The following is an 18,896-nucleotide window of genomic DNA, read 5'->3' as shown; positions in this document are numbered from 1 at the left end:
CTCTCTTCTAGCAGTTACAATACACTATAAGGTTGCATATAATATTACCTAGCCTATTTTTCTATTTATATCATCTTTGAGATAAAGCTACATGAACATACATATAAAAAATACACACCATAAATATAACTCTATGAAAAATAATCAGAAATTTAAGTCAACATTTTAGCCAAGCCATTATTCCTCTCAACATAACAACAAAAGGTTTTATAAGAGGATTCAAGTCTACAAAACAAGTGGAGCCCTCAAGTGTAAGGTGTTATAAAACATTTCCAATGTATTTATGGTTTCTAAGGAAGTAGGCTATAAATTTACAAAGCAATTTCTCACTTAAGGATTCATCTCTTAAGGGACCATATTCAAGTTTAGGAGGGAAAAAGAAAAGATTACAAATTTTGCATTTAACCACTACTTTCAAATTATACAAAATACCACATTAATTAGAAATTCAAACCCAAGTTCAGGACTTTCAATTCTATTCGCTTTCATATGTGTAAAAAGTTATAAACAACTTAATGGTTCTCCTTACCTTATTAAATAAAATACTCTCTTTTATTTTGAAAAACAATTTAGCCTAATTTTTAAGCCCACAGAACAGCTTGGAAGCTTATAATCCTCAGCAGCAGGTTTTTATTCAAACTAAAAGATGAATACAAAATCTTCATTTCACAGATGAGGTTTCAAAACCCCACAGAAAAATTGTAAAGTGGAATATGAAGTGCAAACCAACCTCAGTGTTGCACTTAGCCTGTTAGACCACAGTTCACATCACATACCTGAATGGCAGGACACACTGTGCAGGGAGGGTGTAGGGAGGAAAGGGAGAACTTTTAGCCTTGAATAGTATGAATTTGGGTTCCCCAAGATATAGCTTATCCAAGGCTATTTTTTAACTGTTTGTACTGTTCATCAGTCAACCATAAGAAAGCTATTCTGTTATAATCAATTCTAAAAATGGAAGTCATAGTCTCATCAGAATTAATATCACATTAGAGCTCTAATTCAGAGCAAAAGAATAGTTTAGCTATCACAATCTAAAAGGAAGAACAAATGCATAAATTTTTAATATTCAATCAGCATTATAAAAATCACCACTCACTGAACAAAAATGGGTTTTCCGTTTCCAAATGAAATAGGATTCAAGATCACAGATACCCTACAACCATACATATATCATATAAATTTGTAATGAATTGCCAGATGTCTGATTATGTGGGGAAATGGCATATTTTCTTAAAATCCCACTAGAACGACAATAATAATCCATCAAGGCAGCGGTTCATCAGTTTGTATTTGTGTGTTTTAAATAAAACATAGCTTTTAAAGCCTAGCCCGTTTTTCTTCAGTCTTTCAGTGCCCTCTAGTGGAAGACTAGTGAGGTTACAATTTGAAAGGAGGTTTCAGCAAAATGAGTTTTTTTATAAAAGGTTATAAGAATAAGCGGCATTATTTTAATCCTACTTTATACCATACATAACTGATAAAAATAATGTATTTTAATCACTTTCTATGCAATAATGGCATTCTAAATATACACTAATTTGTTTCTAGAGATATTTCTTTAAAATGTCTTTAAAAGATATTGATATAGATTATGAAATAAAATTGATTTTATTCATAGAATTGTACTGAGTTATTAACATGCACAGAAAATTAGAAAGCAAAACTTTCATATTTGATACTCTGCCAAATATTTTTATTTACTTCTCTTATTCAATAATTATATTTTAACAAGTATTTTCTAAATTTATTCATATGGAAAGAAAAACATTAAAGACAATAGATTTAGAGACAGCAATATTTTTAAGCGATATTTAAATTTCTCAGCTTCTGTGAACATCATCAAGCTATCTGCCACATGCCTGTCTGTCTGGAGTTAATACTGAAGACAAGACACATTACAAATTGAGAGAAAAAATCCACTGTACAACTCTTAATTTTGTTTTCATTCAGATTTCAAACATCTTTTCAGAGCCTCTCTAAAAGAACTACTATCAGCCTGGCTTTATGCCTTAGTGGGTGAGCGTCAACCTATGAACCAGGAGGTCACTCCCCTTCAGGGCACATGCCAGGGTTGCAGACTAGATCCCCAGCAGGAGGTGTGTGAACGGCCGCCGACTGATGGATGATTCTCTCATCATTTTTGTTTCTATGTCTTTCTCCCTCTCCCTTCCTCTCTGAAATCAATAAAAATATTTTTTTTCTTAAAACAAGAATTGCTCTCTATTCTGAGAAAAGACATCACAGCAGCTTCAATCCGTGTCCGAAAACCTCAGTGCTTCCAATTCCTTCACATTCATTCCACATCCAATAAAGTCATCACTCCTAAATTCTGCTTTTTAAATCTCTCAAATTTAATGCTTCTCTTTTTCTAAACCTTCTTTTTAATCAGTACCCTAGTGTCCAGGATTTCCACTAAAAATTCACCTACACACTAGTTATCCTTCTAAAATAAATTCATTGCCAACTCTAGCAGATCCTACATTAACTTCTACCTACTCAAATCCTCTCCTGCCTGTGCTCCCACTGTGCATATTCTAATACAGACCTTAACTGTCCGTCCACTATTCAGCAATTACCTATTTTTGCTTGTTTCTCCCACACAGACTGAAGTAGGAACAGTCTTATACCTCTTTGCATCTTCAAAACTTAGGGACCGTGGCTCAATAAATGATTGCCAAATGCACTGTGTGAATGATCTTTTATGATTTGCTATAAAAGAAGGGTTAAAATATCAAAGCTTTTGAAAGCCAGAGGAGACTCATCTCATTAGTGGTTTAAAACAACACAGCTAAGTATTGTTAGCCATGAGTGCCTAAGAAAAACTCTAAATGATTTTGCAGAAGCATGGTTAGAGTCCCTTGGTACCACTTGCAAGATACCTGTTTTAAATTATATGTAATCCTAAATTAAAAGTTTCTATCCCAATCACTAAAGCTAAAAAAGTCCCCTAGTCATAAACTTCAACACTTATCTTGTCTATTACAGATACAAATATACTCATCTTCCAAAAAATTGCTCAGTGCATTCTTTTGAATATGTATTTTTATATATCTCATACAAATATTACAATATAGAAAATAGAAAATATCAGAGCTAAAAAAGCTCTTGAAAATCATCTAGCCTAATCACATCTTTTCACAGATGAGGACACTGAATCAGAAAGCAATTAAAATGACTTCCCTTTAATAAGTTGAATGTTTAACTCACTATGTGAATCCAGCTCTCTTGGCTCTTAATTCAGCACACTTTTCTTATTCGTGGTAAAGTGCTGAAAACAAAGCTCTGTAATTATAATTAGTGTGTGATTTTAAGGCTCTTTTTCATAGATACTAAGCAGGCAAATCCATTTATCTTACTTCACAGAAGTATTTTAAATGCTAGGAAACACATTCTGCCCGAACTCCCAGAATGCTAAAAAATAGAAACACTACAGAGTAGGCAGGTATTAAATAAATAGTTGTGGGATGGATTAAGCATACAAACAAAAACACTTTATTTTATTTAGACAAATATATTTCAAGTTTTAACTACAACAGATATTTCTTTTGTCCCCTTGCCTTATATTTTTCTTAAATGAAAAAAATCAAAGACATAGTTAATAGTAAACATAGCTTCAGTCCTATTTGTATTTATAAGTTAGTGAAATCAAGGCCTTAAACAAACCTTATCTTTAAAGAATATCAGAAAGAAATATTTCAGTAAAAATGCATAAAATAATGTTAATATTAGTACTCTTTTTCACATTGATGATATGTAACCATTATGGAAGTGATATGGAAAGTATTTAAAATTTAGATGTAGATTTAAAAAGTTCTGAATAGTGATATTTTATTTTTTAATCAGTATTTAACAAATAATACTGTCAAATATAGTCCTAATAAATTCTATAACTGCTAACCATGTAGCTATTATGATTATAGATTCTAATAAATTTGTTCATAATTATTATAACCAAATAAATAGAAACCTTTCACATAATTCAAAAAGTATAAATTTCTTTAAATGATTGACAAATTTAGTCAGTAAATAATGTATAAATTAATTTCTTGTATGCTTACTATTGCATGAAAATCCCATTAATTTGAAATAACTTCATTTTTTTAAGAATACGTCCCCTTAATCCATTCTCATTATTAATTCTTTGGTCAATGGTTCCTAAACTTAGCTCCACATCTGAATCACCAGGGATTCTTAAACATTCCTGACACCCATCTCCACCCAGACTGTGAACTAACTGGAATGGGGCACCTGGCTCCACCCCAGACCCTGAATTAACTGGGAAGGGGAACGGCCTGGGTGCTGCTAATTCTAATGTGCAGCAATTTGGACACCACTGGCTCTGAACTATTTAAGCTACAATTTTTGAAGTCTGTCATAAAGTTTCCTTTCCTAAAGCAACTTCTATAAGCAATCCTAATTTTTTTTAACTTTTCTATATTATTCTCTCCACCAAAGTTCCAAATTTCCAGTATATGGATTATTTGACTCACATCTCCTCTTAAAATGGGATAGAGTGTCATTGTGTCTACAAACTGCAGAAACTGTACCTCATGATTTCTAAGGTTTCTCCCCACTTAGAATTTATATAGTTCTCAAAAAAAAAAAAAAAAAAATCAATCGTACTTTCTGGATTACCAAGCACACCTAATGCCCTTCTTCAGTTTTCCTTCTAGCTTCCTTTTTCCAGTGAGTTCAACCATAGGAAATTTGCCAATTAGACCATTTTAAACCTAAACAGACATTTCATATGATCCATCTGAATATCTTCCTCCTACTTATCCTTTATACTAGAAACTTTAATGTAATACAACCCAAGCTAACCTATTTCTTTCTGGAAAACCCCACTAAAATCAAAATTCCTTGTTACAACTTAGAAAGACATTATGACAAGAAAAGGAAATAGAAATGGATTTATTCCTAAAGACCAAGAATGCCTTTTTTATGTCCTACCTATACTTGAGTAAGGTTGAGCTATTAAATGAAGTTAATCTTTAAAAGTTTCTCTAGCCCTGGCCATACTGCTCAGTTGGTTAGAGCATGAATCCAATATGCCAAGGTTGCAGGTTTGATCCCTAATCAGGGTACATACATTAATGCATAAATAAGTAGAATAAATCGATGTCTCTCTTTCTCTCTCTCAAAATAATCAATACATTATTTAAAAATTAAAAGTTTCTCTATATAAGTATTTATACATTGACTACTTAAAAAGCTTAAACTGTTTTTCTTGTTACTTCTTGCACTAGAATATCAGGGGAACTCAAGCTAAGATAATGTTCTATTTTCTTATTGAAGTATTACTGATAATACATTATATTCCTTTCAGATATACAACATAATAACTTGATATTTGTAAATACTATGAAATGATCATCACAATGAGTCTAGTTAACATCCATCACCATACATAGTTACAGAATTTTTTTCTTGCTTTACTATAGGTACCATGCTATACATTACATCCCCTTAACTTATTTTATAGCTAGAAGTTTATACCTTTTGACTCCCTTCACCTGTATCCCATTTTGCCCACCTTCTGTTCTCCACCTCTGCAAACCACCAATCTGTCTCTTTATATATGAGCTGATGTGTGTGTGTGTGAGTGTGTGTGTGTTGTTGTTATATTCCACATAAAAGTGAGATCATAGAGTATTTGTCTTTCTCTGTATGACTTATTTCACTTAGCACAATGCCCTCGAGGCCTAGCCATGTTGTCCCAAATGGCAAAATTTCATTCATTTTTATGGCTGAATAATGTTCCATTGTGTATATTTTTAATCTGCTCATCCAATAATGGATACTTATATTGTTTCCATATCTTGCCTATTGTAAAATACTACAATGAACGTGGGAATGTAGTGTTTTCATTTCCTTCAGATAAATACCTAGAAGTGGAATTGCTGGATCATATGGTAGTCCTCTTTTTAATTTTAGAGGAACCACCATAATGTTTTTTAACAGTGGCTGCACCAAGTTACATTCCAACCAACAGTGCACAAGGTTTCCTATTCTCCACATCCTCACCAACACTTGTTATTCCCTGTGTTTTTGTTAACAGCCATTATAACAGGTATAAATTATTATTAAGTTAAAAAAAATACCTTACCTAAGCTTCACTACTGGGTAGCTTGCGTTTTAAACCTATATATACTACTATAATATAAGGTAAGCATTTTTTTTTGCAATACATTTTATTGTTTAAAACCCAAGCTCCAAAATATTGTATAATACCATTTTTTAAACAAAAAAGGGGGTTCTTCCTACCCTGACTACTTCATGCAAAATAACCCCCAGCTTCATGAAATTTATCTCATCACCCTATTTTCTTCATAGAATTTGTCACAATTTGCAATCTCTGTGTTTACTCTTTTCCCTCTACTTGAACCTAAGTAAGCTCTCTGACAACATAAGACTTTTGTTTTCTGGAAAAGACTGCTTGCTATTGGCAGTCCCTAGGGAATAGAACGCATAGTAAATGCTCAACTAATTTACTGAATATGCACAGGGAAAACACCAGAAGGCGATGTTAACCTTGACTGTTAACACTGGTGACTTTCTTTTTGGTGCTTTTTCTGATTACCATGTTCTCTGTTCACACTACATATTAATTTTTTATTAAATAAAAATTTTATTTTAAAATAGTCATTTCAAATTAATATTTTATATTTTGTTGCAGTGCTTTTAATAATTTGAAACTTTAAAGATCTTTTTTAAGCCAATAAAGTTCAGATCATCAAGAACCAGAACATTAATTTTAAAGAAATTATATAAAAATAAATTTTTTAACATGTATATCATCACTAATCATCAGGGAAATGCAAATCAAAACCACAAACAAACAGCACTTAACACTTATTAGAATGGCTATTATAAAAAAGACAAGAGATAAATGCTGGCCGGGTGTGAAGAAAAGGGAACCCTGTACACTGTTGGTGGGGTTACAGACTGGTGCAGCCGCCGTGGAAAACAGTATAGAGGCTCCTCAAAATATTAAAAATGGAATATCATACTAGCCAGCAATGCCATTTCTGGATATACAATAGAAAATAAATAAAAACAGGATCTTGAAGAGATACCTGCAGTCCCATTTTCACTGCAGCATTATTCACAATAGCCAAGATAGAGAAATAACCTAAGTTTAAGTCAATGGATGAATGGATTAAAATATGTTACACACACACACACACACACACACACACACACACACACACAGAAATAGTAAAATTCAGCCATGAGAAAGAAAGAAATCCTGCCATTTGCCACATGGATGGAGAATGCATTATGCTAATTGAAATAAGTCAGAGAAAGACAAATACTGTATCATATCACCCATGTGTGGAATCTAAAAAAGCAAAACTTATAGAAACAGAGTCCAGAAGGTAAATAAATTAGGGGATTCATTAAAAATTTTATATATATATATATTCTCCTACTTATAAGGTAACATCTAAGTTATGAAAAATACTCAACATTCAAGTTATACCAAGCTATTGAGAGGAGCAGAGTTTGCCACCCTAAAACATGCCTTTTTGGGATACTGATTACTTTAAGTTCGTTACTTTTAAGAAAATGAAAGAGTCAGAAAGACACTTTGACCCTCCCCCTAACTGCTCAAAAGAATGTAAATAGAGGACCTGCTTAAGGAAGGGAGCTATCATTACAGATGACTGAGTTTAATATGAACAAAGTGTAATATACAGGGAGGAACCTAGCAAGATCCATTTGACCACAGTCCTCTCTGTGTCCCATTGTTAAACGTGGCCCAGCAAACATTTCTTTACCAAACATTTGCTTTGCTATCCCAACGTGAATTACCTTCCTGTCCTTTGATGTCCCAACCACTACTCCCCCTTTCTCCTTAGCTCAAGATGTCATGTAAGCTCCAACTGCCCCATGTGTCCTCTAGTCCCATATTCTTAAGATATCCAATAACTTAATAAATGTTATAGTTTCCTCCTGTTAATCTGTCTCATGTCAATTTGATTAGACCTGCCAGAAGAACTGAGAAGGAAAAGGGGAAAATTTCCCCTAGCCCACACTATGCTGTGTAGGAAATTTCTGAACATGAGTCCTTTTAACTTTAATTTCAGAACTGACTGCCAACTGCACCTATATCAAACTTAGTCTATTAACTAGAGCTCTGCCACTCTATAATTCTGACGTTCTCAAAAGTACCCAGAGTAGAAGGCAGCAGTTGGCTCACCCTGCAGCACTTGTGATGTTTCAGGAGAGAACAAACAGGCACAAGAAGCGTATAAGGCTTTCTTAGTGTAAGGCCAAACTTAAGCTTAGAGCATTAATACTGATTTTACTATTAACTTTTACAATTTAACTAACTTAGCTTCTTAGTAGGTGTCAATGAGACTAATTCCCAGGCTTTACAGTTGTTGACCTTGTGATCCCAGACTTGTCTCTCTACCCAGCGCCAGTCATCTGAAAAGTACACACCACTGGTCACTGAGGGGGCTAATGGTGGGAACTCAGTAAGAAGGCCATGTAGTAAGAGCATCATAAATTCACTTCCTGCCAAAACCGGTTTAGCTCGGTGGATAGAGCGTCGGCCTGCGGACTGGAGGGTCCCAGGTTCGATTCCGGTCAAGGGCATGTACCTTGGTTGCGGGCACATCCCCAGTAGAGGGTGTGCAGGAGGCGGCTGGTCGATGTTTCTCTCTCATCGATGTTTCTAACTCTCTATCTCTCTCCCTTCCTCTCTGTAAAAAAATCAATAAAAATATATTTTAAAAAATAAATAAATAAATTCACTTCCTATTACTACTGGAAGAATATCATGGCTCATGTTTTAAAGACAACAGAAAGTTCTTAGGCAATACAGTTATGTGCTTTAAAAAAAAAGAGGCTCAGTTATCAATTTTGCATTAATTATGAAATATCTAAGGCAATCTAATTCAAAGTATGCTCATAATGCATGATAATCTTTATTTCTTAGGTCAAAGAAATAAAGAGAATTATTTGTCTATTAGGATTTACAGTTTATCTCTTAGTTCCCAATGTTACATTACAAAAAACTATTCAAAATGCCTCTTTAAGGTTTTTGTCTGAGCCATTTAATGGAAAAAGGTTGGCTAGAATGTTATTATATTTGGAGAGTTAGTTTGGGTCAGACCTAAAATAAAGACTAAGCAGTAAATACAAAATTCACTTTGGGAGGTAAAGCACCTCAAAGAGCTGGGGGATTATCCTCGTAAGCAGCTGACACTGAGGTGTGACAAGAGGCCTTCTGACTGCCAAAGCCAGCCACAGAAAACAAACCATCGTTTCAAATACGTATGATCCACAAATTGAAAATCACAAGAGCGCACATTCAGAAGAACAAGCTTTAATCTGTGATGGTGCTGCTATTCAAGGAGGCAGCTCCAAGTGGCAAGGACCCAGAGAGAACCCGCAGGGATTTATTTACTTAACAATGGTTAATAAATCTCCTGAGGGGAAGCCAGCGAGCCTTCAAAAACACCTACAGAATTTATAAATTGAGCAGCTCACATGAGTATCAGGGGACTAAATTCTAAGATATCTATACTTTGGTATAAGTTATGCTTTAGTTACTTATTCAAAACTCTCTCCTCCGTAACAAAAACATAATTAACTATGATTTTTGGCTCAGAGTGTTATAGCACAGACATATATTATTTCATTTTATTTCTCCAAATTACAGCAGATAAATCAATAAGATATATATATCCAATAACTTAATAAATGGTATTAACTATATATATATCCCCACACTTACACACACATACACACACACACATAACTGCTTTCAGGCTAAGAATTTAATATAATAGTGAACTCTAAATTTGTCAACTTCGCATTTGCTGCTTAACTATAATGAATTATACTTCATCCCAATGAGTAACAGAAGCAAAAATGAGCTCCAAGGCTCCTGTACTATATATAAAATGTACCTAGCTTACTATAACCATCATCTGACTGTGAGAAGGAAAAGCATCTGTGAATCAATTATTACCCAAAGACCATAATATTCTTTTAAGGAAGCAAAAAGTCATGCTCACACATGTAGATCGATACCTTTCCAGGGACGCGGAGACTCTCAATGGCACCAAGATCACTGAGGCTCTCTGGAGGGCTTTTCAGACCCTTAAAAAAATAAGATGAGAAGAATCTCAATTGTGCAGCAGAATATAATATGAAAGATTATACCTATTAAAATAGAAATCACCACCTTAATAGAAATTTTCTTGCTTTGAAATATATAGAACAGATGTTCTAAAAACATGCCATTTAATACATATAGTACTATTATTAAGTCAAGTAAAGATGTACTTTTGGTAGTTTGAAATAATAGTATCACATGCCACCTCAAAACTAATGGTTGACATATAATTTAACCATGATTTTAAAATAACAACAAAAAACACTTGAGTAACAAAAAGAATTCTCTAAATGCACTTATCTATTAATTATTACCAAATTAACCTGGTAAAATGGTCAAAAATCCACAAGTTTAATATATCAACCAAATGAGCAAATAAAAGATTTTAAAATAATACTAACTGCTTAATTAATATATAAGTAACCCCTTGAATTCACCTATTTCTCACCGATGCACCCAATTTGTATTGCATAATTGAGACTTAAATCGCCTGTCTCACTGCTTTCTACAACTTTTTACCTCTGGTATCTGGTACTTTCCGTATTCCCATCAACTGAGGTATTCTGAAAGTCTCATTTGTGCCAGGAAAAATGATCAAGATGGAAAGACGTTAGCAATTTCAATTTTCTTTAAAAATCTCTTTTTAAGAATAGGCTATTCAAAGCAGATACCTAAAGTCCAGAAAGTTAGTCTCAAGCAAATTATGCTGGTACATGAATTTGAGGAGAGATTTATATTACAGCCTAGTTGTTGTCCTTTAGATGTCTTATATTGGCCCTTTGATGTCCTTAGTAATCAAAATATAGGGAACATTTAGGTTGACTATTTGAGACTTAGAGCAGAACTTGCTTATTTTTAAATATTAGAGGTGTGTTTTCTATGTCCTTTATTGTAAAATACTACCAGTCGTGTACAATTTTTATGACAAGGTGGTCTGCCTCACTCCCAAGTCTTCCATTACCCCCAGAATACTCCATGTAGCCTTCTCTCTCTCTTTGTCTTTTCCTCCCCTCCCCTCCCCTCCCCTCTCCTCCCCTCCCTTTCTCTCTCTCTCTCTCTCTCTCTCTCTCTCTCTCTCTCTCTCTCTCTCTCACACACACACACACACACACACACACACACACACACTCCATTTTCTGATGAAACTAAAGAAACCAATACCCTCTTTCAGAATTAACTCCTCTATGCAGTCTTCCTAACTCTCTATGCTTTAAAGAACACACTATTTCTGGGTATTATCCGTGGATCACTTCCATCAACACCATCCAGGGATTAAAAAAAAAAAAGGAGTACTGGCCCTACCACAGATCTAATGAATAGGTATTTCTGATTTAGCACCAGGCACTGTACTTTAACAAGCAACCCAGGTGATTCATAGAATCACTAATACTTTAGAAACCCCACTAGACATTTCTCAGTACAACACTTCTGCCAAAGTAGTGAATATTAAATACATCTCTTTCTCTCCCAGACTGGAGTCCCAAGAGAAGGGAGACACCAAGTGTTATTTGCCTCTATAGCCCTGTGGCTAGCAAAGTTCCAGGAACAGAGTAAACACCCGAGTAAATTATTCAGCAAAAGTCCTTGGTCAGACTCCACTCACCAACTAATTAGAACATTGTTTCCATGGGAACATGCAGTTGACTTTAAAATGAAGTTTCCAGGGAACTTTGCTGGACTAGAAGCATACTACAATTTACTGCCTTAAAATGAGAGAGGAAATAAAAAACAGGTAACTACTTCTATGTGTTTGTTTGCTCTCCTTGTCCCAATTTCTCACCAATAGTCATCATGACAGCAAGGCTCCACCTTAAAACCCTTAGGACTGAGAAGCAAGCCCTCCCGCCCAGGCACTGTACCATGAGCTTCCTCACTCCCAAGCTCCAAAGGCCCTTCCTTTACCTCCATAACTCCTTTCTTAAGCCCATTTCTTGTAGGAATTACTTCTTCTACCTCTGTGATTTACCAAATAAATCTTCTCTTACCAAAAAAAAAAAAAAACAGTATTAGAGAAGGCAAGGTTGGGCTATTGAACTAAATATATATATATATATATATATATATATATATATATATATATATATACACACACACACACACATATAGTATTACATACATGCACATATATACATAGCCTATATACATGCACATGTAGAAAATAAAACTTCCTAATTTGATTCAAAATCACAATCACCCTTAAAATATATTTTTAAAAAATATAATTGTCATGCCTTTTACACTAACATTTTTAAAAGAACAGATTTGTCTAATCAATCTAACAGAAATCCTTGGGGGGATATGTCACATTTTCTCTTTGCCCAGAGCTACTCAGTAAAGAAACCAGTGCCTAAAATATAAACAAGTGACTTAAACCAATAGTTTCTAAAAGGCCTTACTTCCAAATTAGTCAGCACACACAATAATTTGCCACTAATACATGACAACTTTCCACCAAATGTACAAAATAAAAATAATAAAAGCTGTCAACCCTATGCACATATTGCAATGCAGGGGAGTGCAGTGACTCAGGGGATGGGCTCTGTGGCCTTGAATAACTTACATAACCTACCTGTTTTTTATTTTATTTTATTTTTAAATATATTTTATTGATTTTTTACGGAGAGGAAGGGAGAGAGATAGAGAGTTAGAAACATCGATGAGAGAGAAACATCGATCAGCTGCCTCCTGCACATCTCCTACTGGGGATATGCCCGCAACCCAGGTACATGCCCTTGACCGGAATCGAACCTGGGACCTTTCAGTCCGCAGGCCGACACTCTATCCACTGAGCCAAACCGGTTTCGGCACTACCTGTTTTTTATTCTAATGTTGGTGACAATAACTTGTATGTTAAAAGTAGTAAAGGAGGCGCTATATGTGAAAAGCCAAAGACAGTGTCTGGTACATGGCAAGCATTCTGTAAATTGTTAATTATTCTAAATATTATTGTCATCAGATAGGAATACTTTTATTTTATCAAAACAGAAAAAATAATTATTCAAAGCACAACATCTCACTCTCACTTTACTTTAGGATTATAGATCTTGAACCCTTTAATTTGCAGTTTTATAGTTTCTATTAACAGATATAAAGTCATCATTTGTATTTTATCTTCGACTCTCTGAAGCAGGAAGTGATGATTATAACTGTAATACTCTGCCTTTATTAAACTGAAACTTTCACTATAGTCATTAACTCTTATTTGATTTTCTTTCATATTTGGTTTTTGTTTTGATAAATTTCCCCGATTTAAGTTTAAACAGAATGCAGCACAGATAACACCTGCCTCTGCTTTCCCACCACTTCACAAAAAGTGATGTTGTCCCATTACCGATGACCTCCATGCTGCCCAGTCCCAAGGCTGATTCTCATTTTCACTTTAAGTGGCCCATCTGCAACATTTATAATCCAGCTGATCACTCCCTCCTCTTTTAAATTCTTCACTTGGCCTCCAGGACTCACTCTTTATCCAATATTCATCCAACAAATATTTATCAAGCATCAGTTATGGACAGGTGCTCATTGGGATGTTGAAAACTTCTTACCTCACTGGCTGCTCCTTTGCAATCTGATCTATCTTTACCTTGTAACACTAAATTCTCAAAAGCTCTACCTGTGGACTCTTGTTTTATATCTACACTCACTCTGTTGGTGATTTGGGCCAGTTTATATACCCTCTATATGCTCATAACGCCCAAGCTTTCATCAATACCCTGATTTCTCCTCAGAAATTCAGACTCTTTCAGCCAACTGAGGCAGGTGTTATCTATGCTGCATTTTAATTCTCCACTGAAATACTAAGAGGCTTTCAAATGAATGAGTCTCAATTCTCCCTTCCCTCAATCTTCTCCTTCATCAGCCTCATCCATCTCATTAAATGTCAATTCCATTCTTCTAATTGCTGGGACCAAACCATTTGGAGTCAACCTTGATGTTTCTCTTTCTCTCACAAACCCAATCTGCCAAGAAATCCTATCAACTCTACATTTACAACATATCCACAATCCAACCTTCTCTCAACACTTCCACCACTAGCACCTGGTTAAGGCTCACACCCTCTCTGTTGGATTACTGCAATAGCATACTTATTGGTCTCCCTGTTTTTTGCTCTTTTGTCCCTTTCGATCTATATTCATATCTTAGACCACCACAATAAAGTGAGAATCACAATAAAGTGAGTCGCAATCTTTTTGCTGGTGAAAGGTCTTGCCTTCAATTTGTAAAAAAACACAACATCTGTGCCATAAAGCCAAGTGTAATAAAATGAGGCCTGTATTCTTAAAACATAGGCCAGAAAGATCTCTCTGAAGTATATGTAAAATTACAACCCTCCTCTGCTTGCTATTTCAATCAGAATAGAAGTTGTGAGTGAGGAGAAATGGAGGAGGAGACAAGGTCAGGGTGAGGTTCTATGTGAACCAGATTCCTGCTCTCAGTTCTCTGATATCATCCTGCTGCTTTTCTCCTCACTCTCCTAACTCCACCCACACTACCTCTTGCTGTTCCTGCCTCGGGCCTCTGCATTCCTTCCGCCCGGAGCGCTCCTTCCAGACGTGGTTTACTTCCTCACGTCCTTCAGGTTTGGCTCAAATGTGACCTTCTCAGGGAGGCCTTCCAAAACACCCTTTCTAACATCATAAATGGACCAAATTGCCAACCACGCCCAGGACTCCCTGTCCTCTTTCTCTCCAGAGCAGTTATCACCATGTCAGCCTTTGTCTGTTTTGCTCACTGCTGCATCCTCCAGACTCAGAACAGTGCCTGGCACGCAGCGCTCAATAAACATTTGTTGAGTGAACTGAACAGAAGCCAGCTTAATGGAGAAAGCTGACCAGCAGATCTTGTCTAAATAGATTTCTTAAAAAGCCGCCTTTCCCACTCCGTCCCACACCAAGATCCTAGGAGAGCTGAAATGCCCAAAAGCCCAAGTTTCATAGATCTTAATTTCACATCTCTTCCCCTTAACAATGTTCCTATCAAGTTCTGTAGCTTCACAAAAAAGAGACAGTTTTATGTATATTTATTTGTAATATTAATCTATTTAGTCCAATAATGAACAGTACTAAGTAAAATCCCCAGTGTAACTCTAGGTAGCATCCTACTTCTTTATACCTCATAGGCTCATGAACTGTGTATTAATAATGATCAAATATGTGGAACCCAAGCATTAAACATACATAATTCGGATGACTTTAAAATTCTAATTTTACCTCACTTTTTACATAGGATAGTTGTAGCTTTTCCTGTGTGTTCTCTAGGTTGTTTTTTTGTTTGTTTGTTTTTGTTTTCCATGCTAGGAACAGATTCCATCTGGTCATGTCTAAGAAGCAACTACATTTCAGAGTCACAAACTTATTATTACTGATTCCTGGACTTTCATATTTTCTCTCCCCCTTATTATTACAAAATATGGTTAAAAAACAATAAAAAACAGTTGATGTACAACAACGTTGACTACAATTAACTGTATAGCAAGCAACATGAGAGAGCAGAGAACTTAGCTAATGCACAAAAATCCAAATTTAGCATTTCAAGGCAGTTTAGGAGTATTAGTAATATAATGTATGAAAGTGTGTATCCTGGCCAGTTTGGTTCAATGGATGGAGCATCGGCCCTTAGACTGAAGGGTCGAGATTTGTTTGATTCTGGTCACGGGCATGTACCTTGGTTGGAGGCTCCATCCCCATGTTAACGTTTCTCTCTCTGTCTCTCCCCCTCCTTTTCACTCTCTCTAAAAATCAATGGAAAAATCTCCTCATGTGAGGATTGACAACAAAATAAAGGAAAAGAAAGTGTGTATTGTTTTAAAAACTTGCCAAAGTCATCTGAAATCGTCTACTGTTTAAATTACTACAACAGCCTGCTTCCCGTCAACAGTACAGTGCAGCCACTTCATCAAGCACCTCCTTGATAAGGCCCAGGATGCTGAATAACTCCTTTATTTATCTCTTTACGTTTATCATGTCATGTAAACATCACCACCAAGCTAATCCCATGAGGTACACATTGTAATTCCAATTTTAAAGATGTGGAAACAGATGATCCAAAAAGTTGGGTGACTTGCTCAAGGTCACAAAGCTACTACAGAATGGAGCAGGACCTGAACTCATGCTCAAGTAAGAAATGGTATGAAGCATAATCCCAGTACTCAACAAATGTGAAGGATTGACAAATGTCATTACCTGCTCACTTAAATCTTGTTATTTGTAGAACTTTTTTATTTTCTGCTTATGACATTAACAATATTATTTGACAGGAGTAACCACGTAGGATTCATGTATTGTTTGCCAGAAATCTACACATTGTAACCTGTTTAGATGTCTTTCAAATTCTAAATCCTCAAATGAGAATTTAATCTGGACTTTGCATTCTTTTTTTATTCAACAACAACAACAACAACAAACTCACACAAGAGCCTTTCAATAAATAATTATCCTCCACATTCTCCAGAGTTCTCAAAACCACATTGATTGAAACCTCTAATCTGAATTATCCTTCTCTCATATTAAAATAATAAAGAATGGCAAGTTCTAGTGAAACATTAGAGTTGAAATAAGTAAAGCTAACTAAAACCAAGCCATGATCAATAAGAAAGGGAAATTTCTCCCACTACTTGCTTGAAGGAAGCTAAGGCATTATTAGAAAGTCCCCAACCTTTATGAGATGGGATAGAAAATAGCCAGTTTTAATTCATGAATTATCATTATGGCAAAAAATAAGACTATTATTTTGCCAGGACAATGATGAAAAGTAGGGCACTTCACAAAGAATGTTCACATATGTTAGCTTACTGATGACCCTCATAACAGAACCGTGAGAGGGAATTAACAAACAAAACAAAAAATCATCCTCATTTCCAGAAACGTAAGCTACAAGATTTGGGGACTTGCCAAAAGTCATAAAGCTACCAATTCCGGTTATCAGATTACCCGCCGTTTTCGCTCTTCCCAGGTCATCTCTATTGTACAGACCTCACCCCCCAACCGGACCACCGGCTCCAAGACGACAGCCAGCGTGGCCGGGGCACCTGGAGGGCAGCTGGGGCTGTCAGCGGGGAAAATGGTTTTTAGGGGGAGAAGGAGACAGAGGTAGCACCGATTCCTTCATTGACTTCTTCTTTTAATAATGATTCTGGGAGACTCCGCTATCTGCTCGAGCAGGGCTGTCATCTAGGGGGGCTCAGGTGAGGTTTTCAGGGTGTGCACCGGCTTCCGGTACCCCAGACACCTGCCACCACCTATAACTTAGGTCTCCACACGCCGCGGCCCAGACACAGAACATCTCAGCCCCTCTCTCATCGGAGGTGAAGGAGGCCTTGGCTCCAGCCTCCGCGACTTACCTGTCGGGTCATAAGAGATTTGATTTTCTGCATGTCGAAATCGGGAGAGAGGTACCTGCCGCAAAGAACTAACAAATCACTCCAAACCACCGGACGGCTGGCCCCGGCAGAGGGAAGCCATAGTGGGTGGTCACGTGAAGCCTCCGAGCTTTCCTTTCGCTGGGCATGCTGGGAATTGTAGTCTTCCGCCTGCCCCGCACTCTCAATAGGGGGCGAGGACAGTCCAGGTACCACGTGTCCCAGGAAGCAAAACAGCCGGCGCTTCCGATTAACCCAGCAAATCTCCCTTCCAGCGACCCTGGCGGTAGCGGGTGTTTATAGAAGTGCTTGCTCTCGGTAGCTCTGCTCGGGCGAGGCGAAAACCTCACTCACAGGTGACCAGGCAGAACAGACATTGAGAAGTCGTGTATAAACCAGGCTGGCCGATACCTCCAGGCGTGCCACCTGCTCTAGAGGGGCGTGCTGGGAGAACGTGAGACTGATCCGAAGCTGCAGGAACTCACTCCAAGAGGTGACCGGAGAACTTGGGACTCCCCAGGTGGCGCTGGGCTTGGCAGGGAAAGGAAAGGTGTGGTCCAAGTTGTTCAGGCGGATGGCCAAGGTTAGGACTGTCAAGTCCTTAGCCTTGCAACAAGCCCTAAACTAAAAGATTTAACCCCCACTTCTCCTTTTACTACCAGCATAGTCTAAGACAAGTCAAGAAGGAAAATATAACAATAACAAGTATAAATGTCACTTTAAAGTCCTCTTGTCAACTTTTAGCAGTTGAGTTAAATTGGGGAAAGAGATAGGGAAGTTGTTGGAGGCTTAATTGAAGAAAAAACTTTCCAATTATGAGAATACCAGAAAAAAAAAAAAGCGACCCAGCACTAACAATTACTAAAAACTAACAGTTATTGAAAGCTTTGTACATGTTAAGAACTCTGCTAATAGCTTTACATGTAGTATCTGATTTGTCCACACAAGCATCCAATGGGGTTGGTAACTGTTATCCCCATTTTGAAGATGAGTTCAATGAAATATGGAGAAATTAAGTAACTTGCCTAATATTACTGCAGATGTGCCTGCAGAAACTGAAGGTCTGGCTAGCCATATGTTTTAAGTAAAGGTTTTATGGATAGGGTTGTAGAGTGAGTTTTAAAGTATGTGTGGCCAAAAAAGGGGCCACATACTAAACCTGACAAGCTCGAGGGAGGCCTGCATGGCAGGCCCCACAAACTCAGAGACTGAAAGTAACTACATGGGATGGTCTGAACATAAAAAATCCTAATTAAAAATAGATCATGGCCCTGTGGCTTCCTTGACAAAGGTCAATCTTTACCTTAACTGAGGCTATTGTCCTTCTGCATCTAAGATAACATACCTTTGGAATGTCAGAGTAAACTCCTTTTCCAGACCCCTCAGGGCACACCCATCACACCA

At 36.6% G+C, this 18,896-nt stretch overlaps 1 protein-coding gene across 2 annotated transcripts in view; it reads right to left on the bottom strand.

Moving 5' to 3' along the window:
- VPS50 (VPS50 subunit of EARP/GARPII complex) overlaps window positions 1–17,835 on the bottom strand; it is a 120,057-nt gene extending 102,222 nt beyond the window's left edge. The window contains exons 1-2 of one of the 2 annotated variants that reach the window (XR_009454742.1): window positions 17,475–17,835; window positions 10,051–10,119 (exon numbers count right to left, since the gene is read on the bottom strand). Coding sequence is in view for 1 of the 2 variants with exons in the window: in XM_059712325.1 (XP_059568308.1) it covers window positions 10,051–10,119; window positions 17,475–17,507 (102 nt within the window). In the remaining variant the exon portion in view is untranslated. The remainder of the gene's footprint in view (window positions 1–10,050; window positions 10,120–17,474) is intronic. The other variant, XM_059712325.1, reaches the window with a different exon arrangement.
- Between the last annotated feature and the right edge of the window lie 1,061 nt (window positions 17,836–18,896).

Source organism: Myotis daubentonii, chromosome 10, assembly GCF_963259705.1.
Source record: "Myotis daubentonii chromosome 10, mMyoDau2.1, whole genome shotgun sequence".
In the NCBI taxonomy this organism is placed as follows: domain Eukaryota; kingdom Metazoa; phylum Chordata; class Mammalia; order Chiroptera; family Vespertilionidae; genus Myotis; species Myotis daubentonii.
The sequence above is the reverse complement of the archived record's forward strand: the minus strand, read 5'-3'. Positions and strand labels throughout refer to the sequence as shown.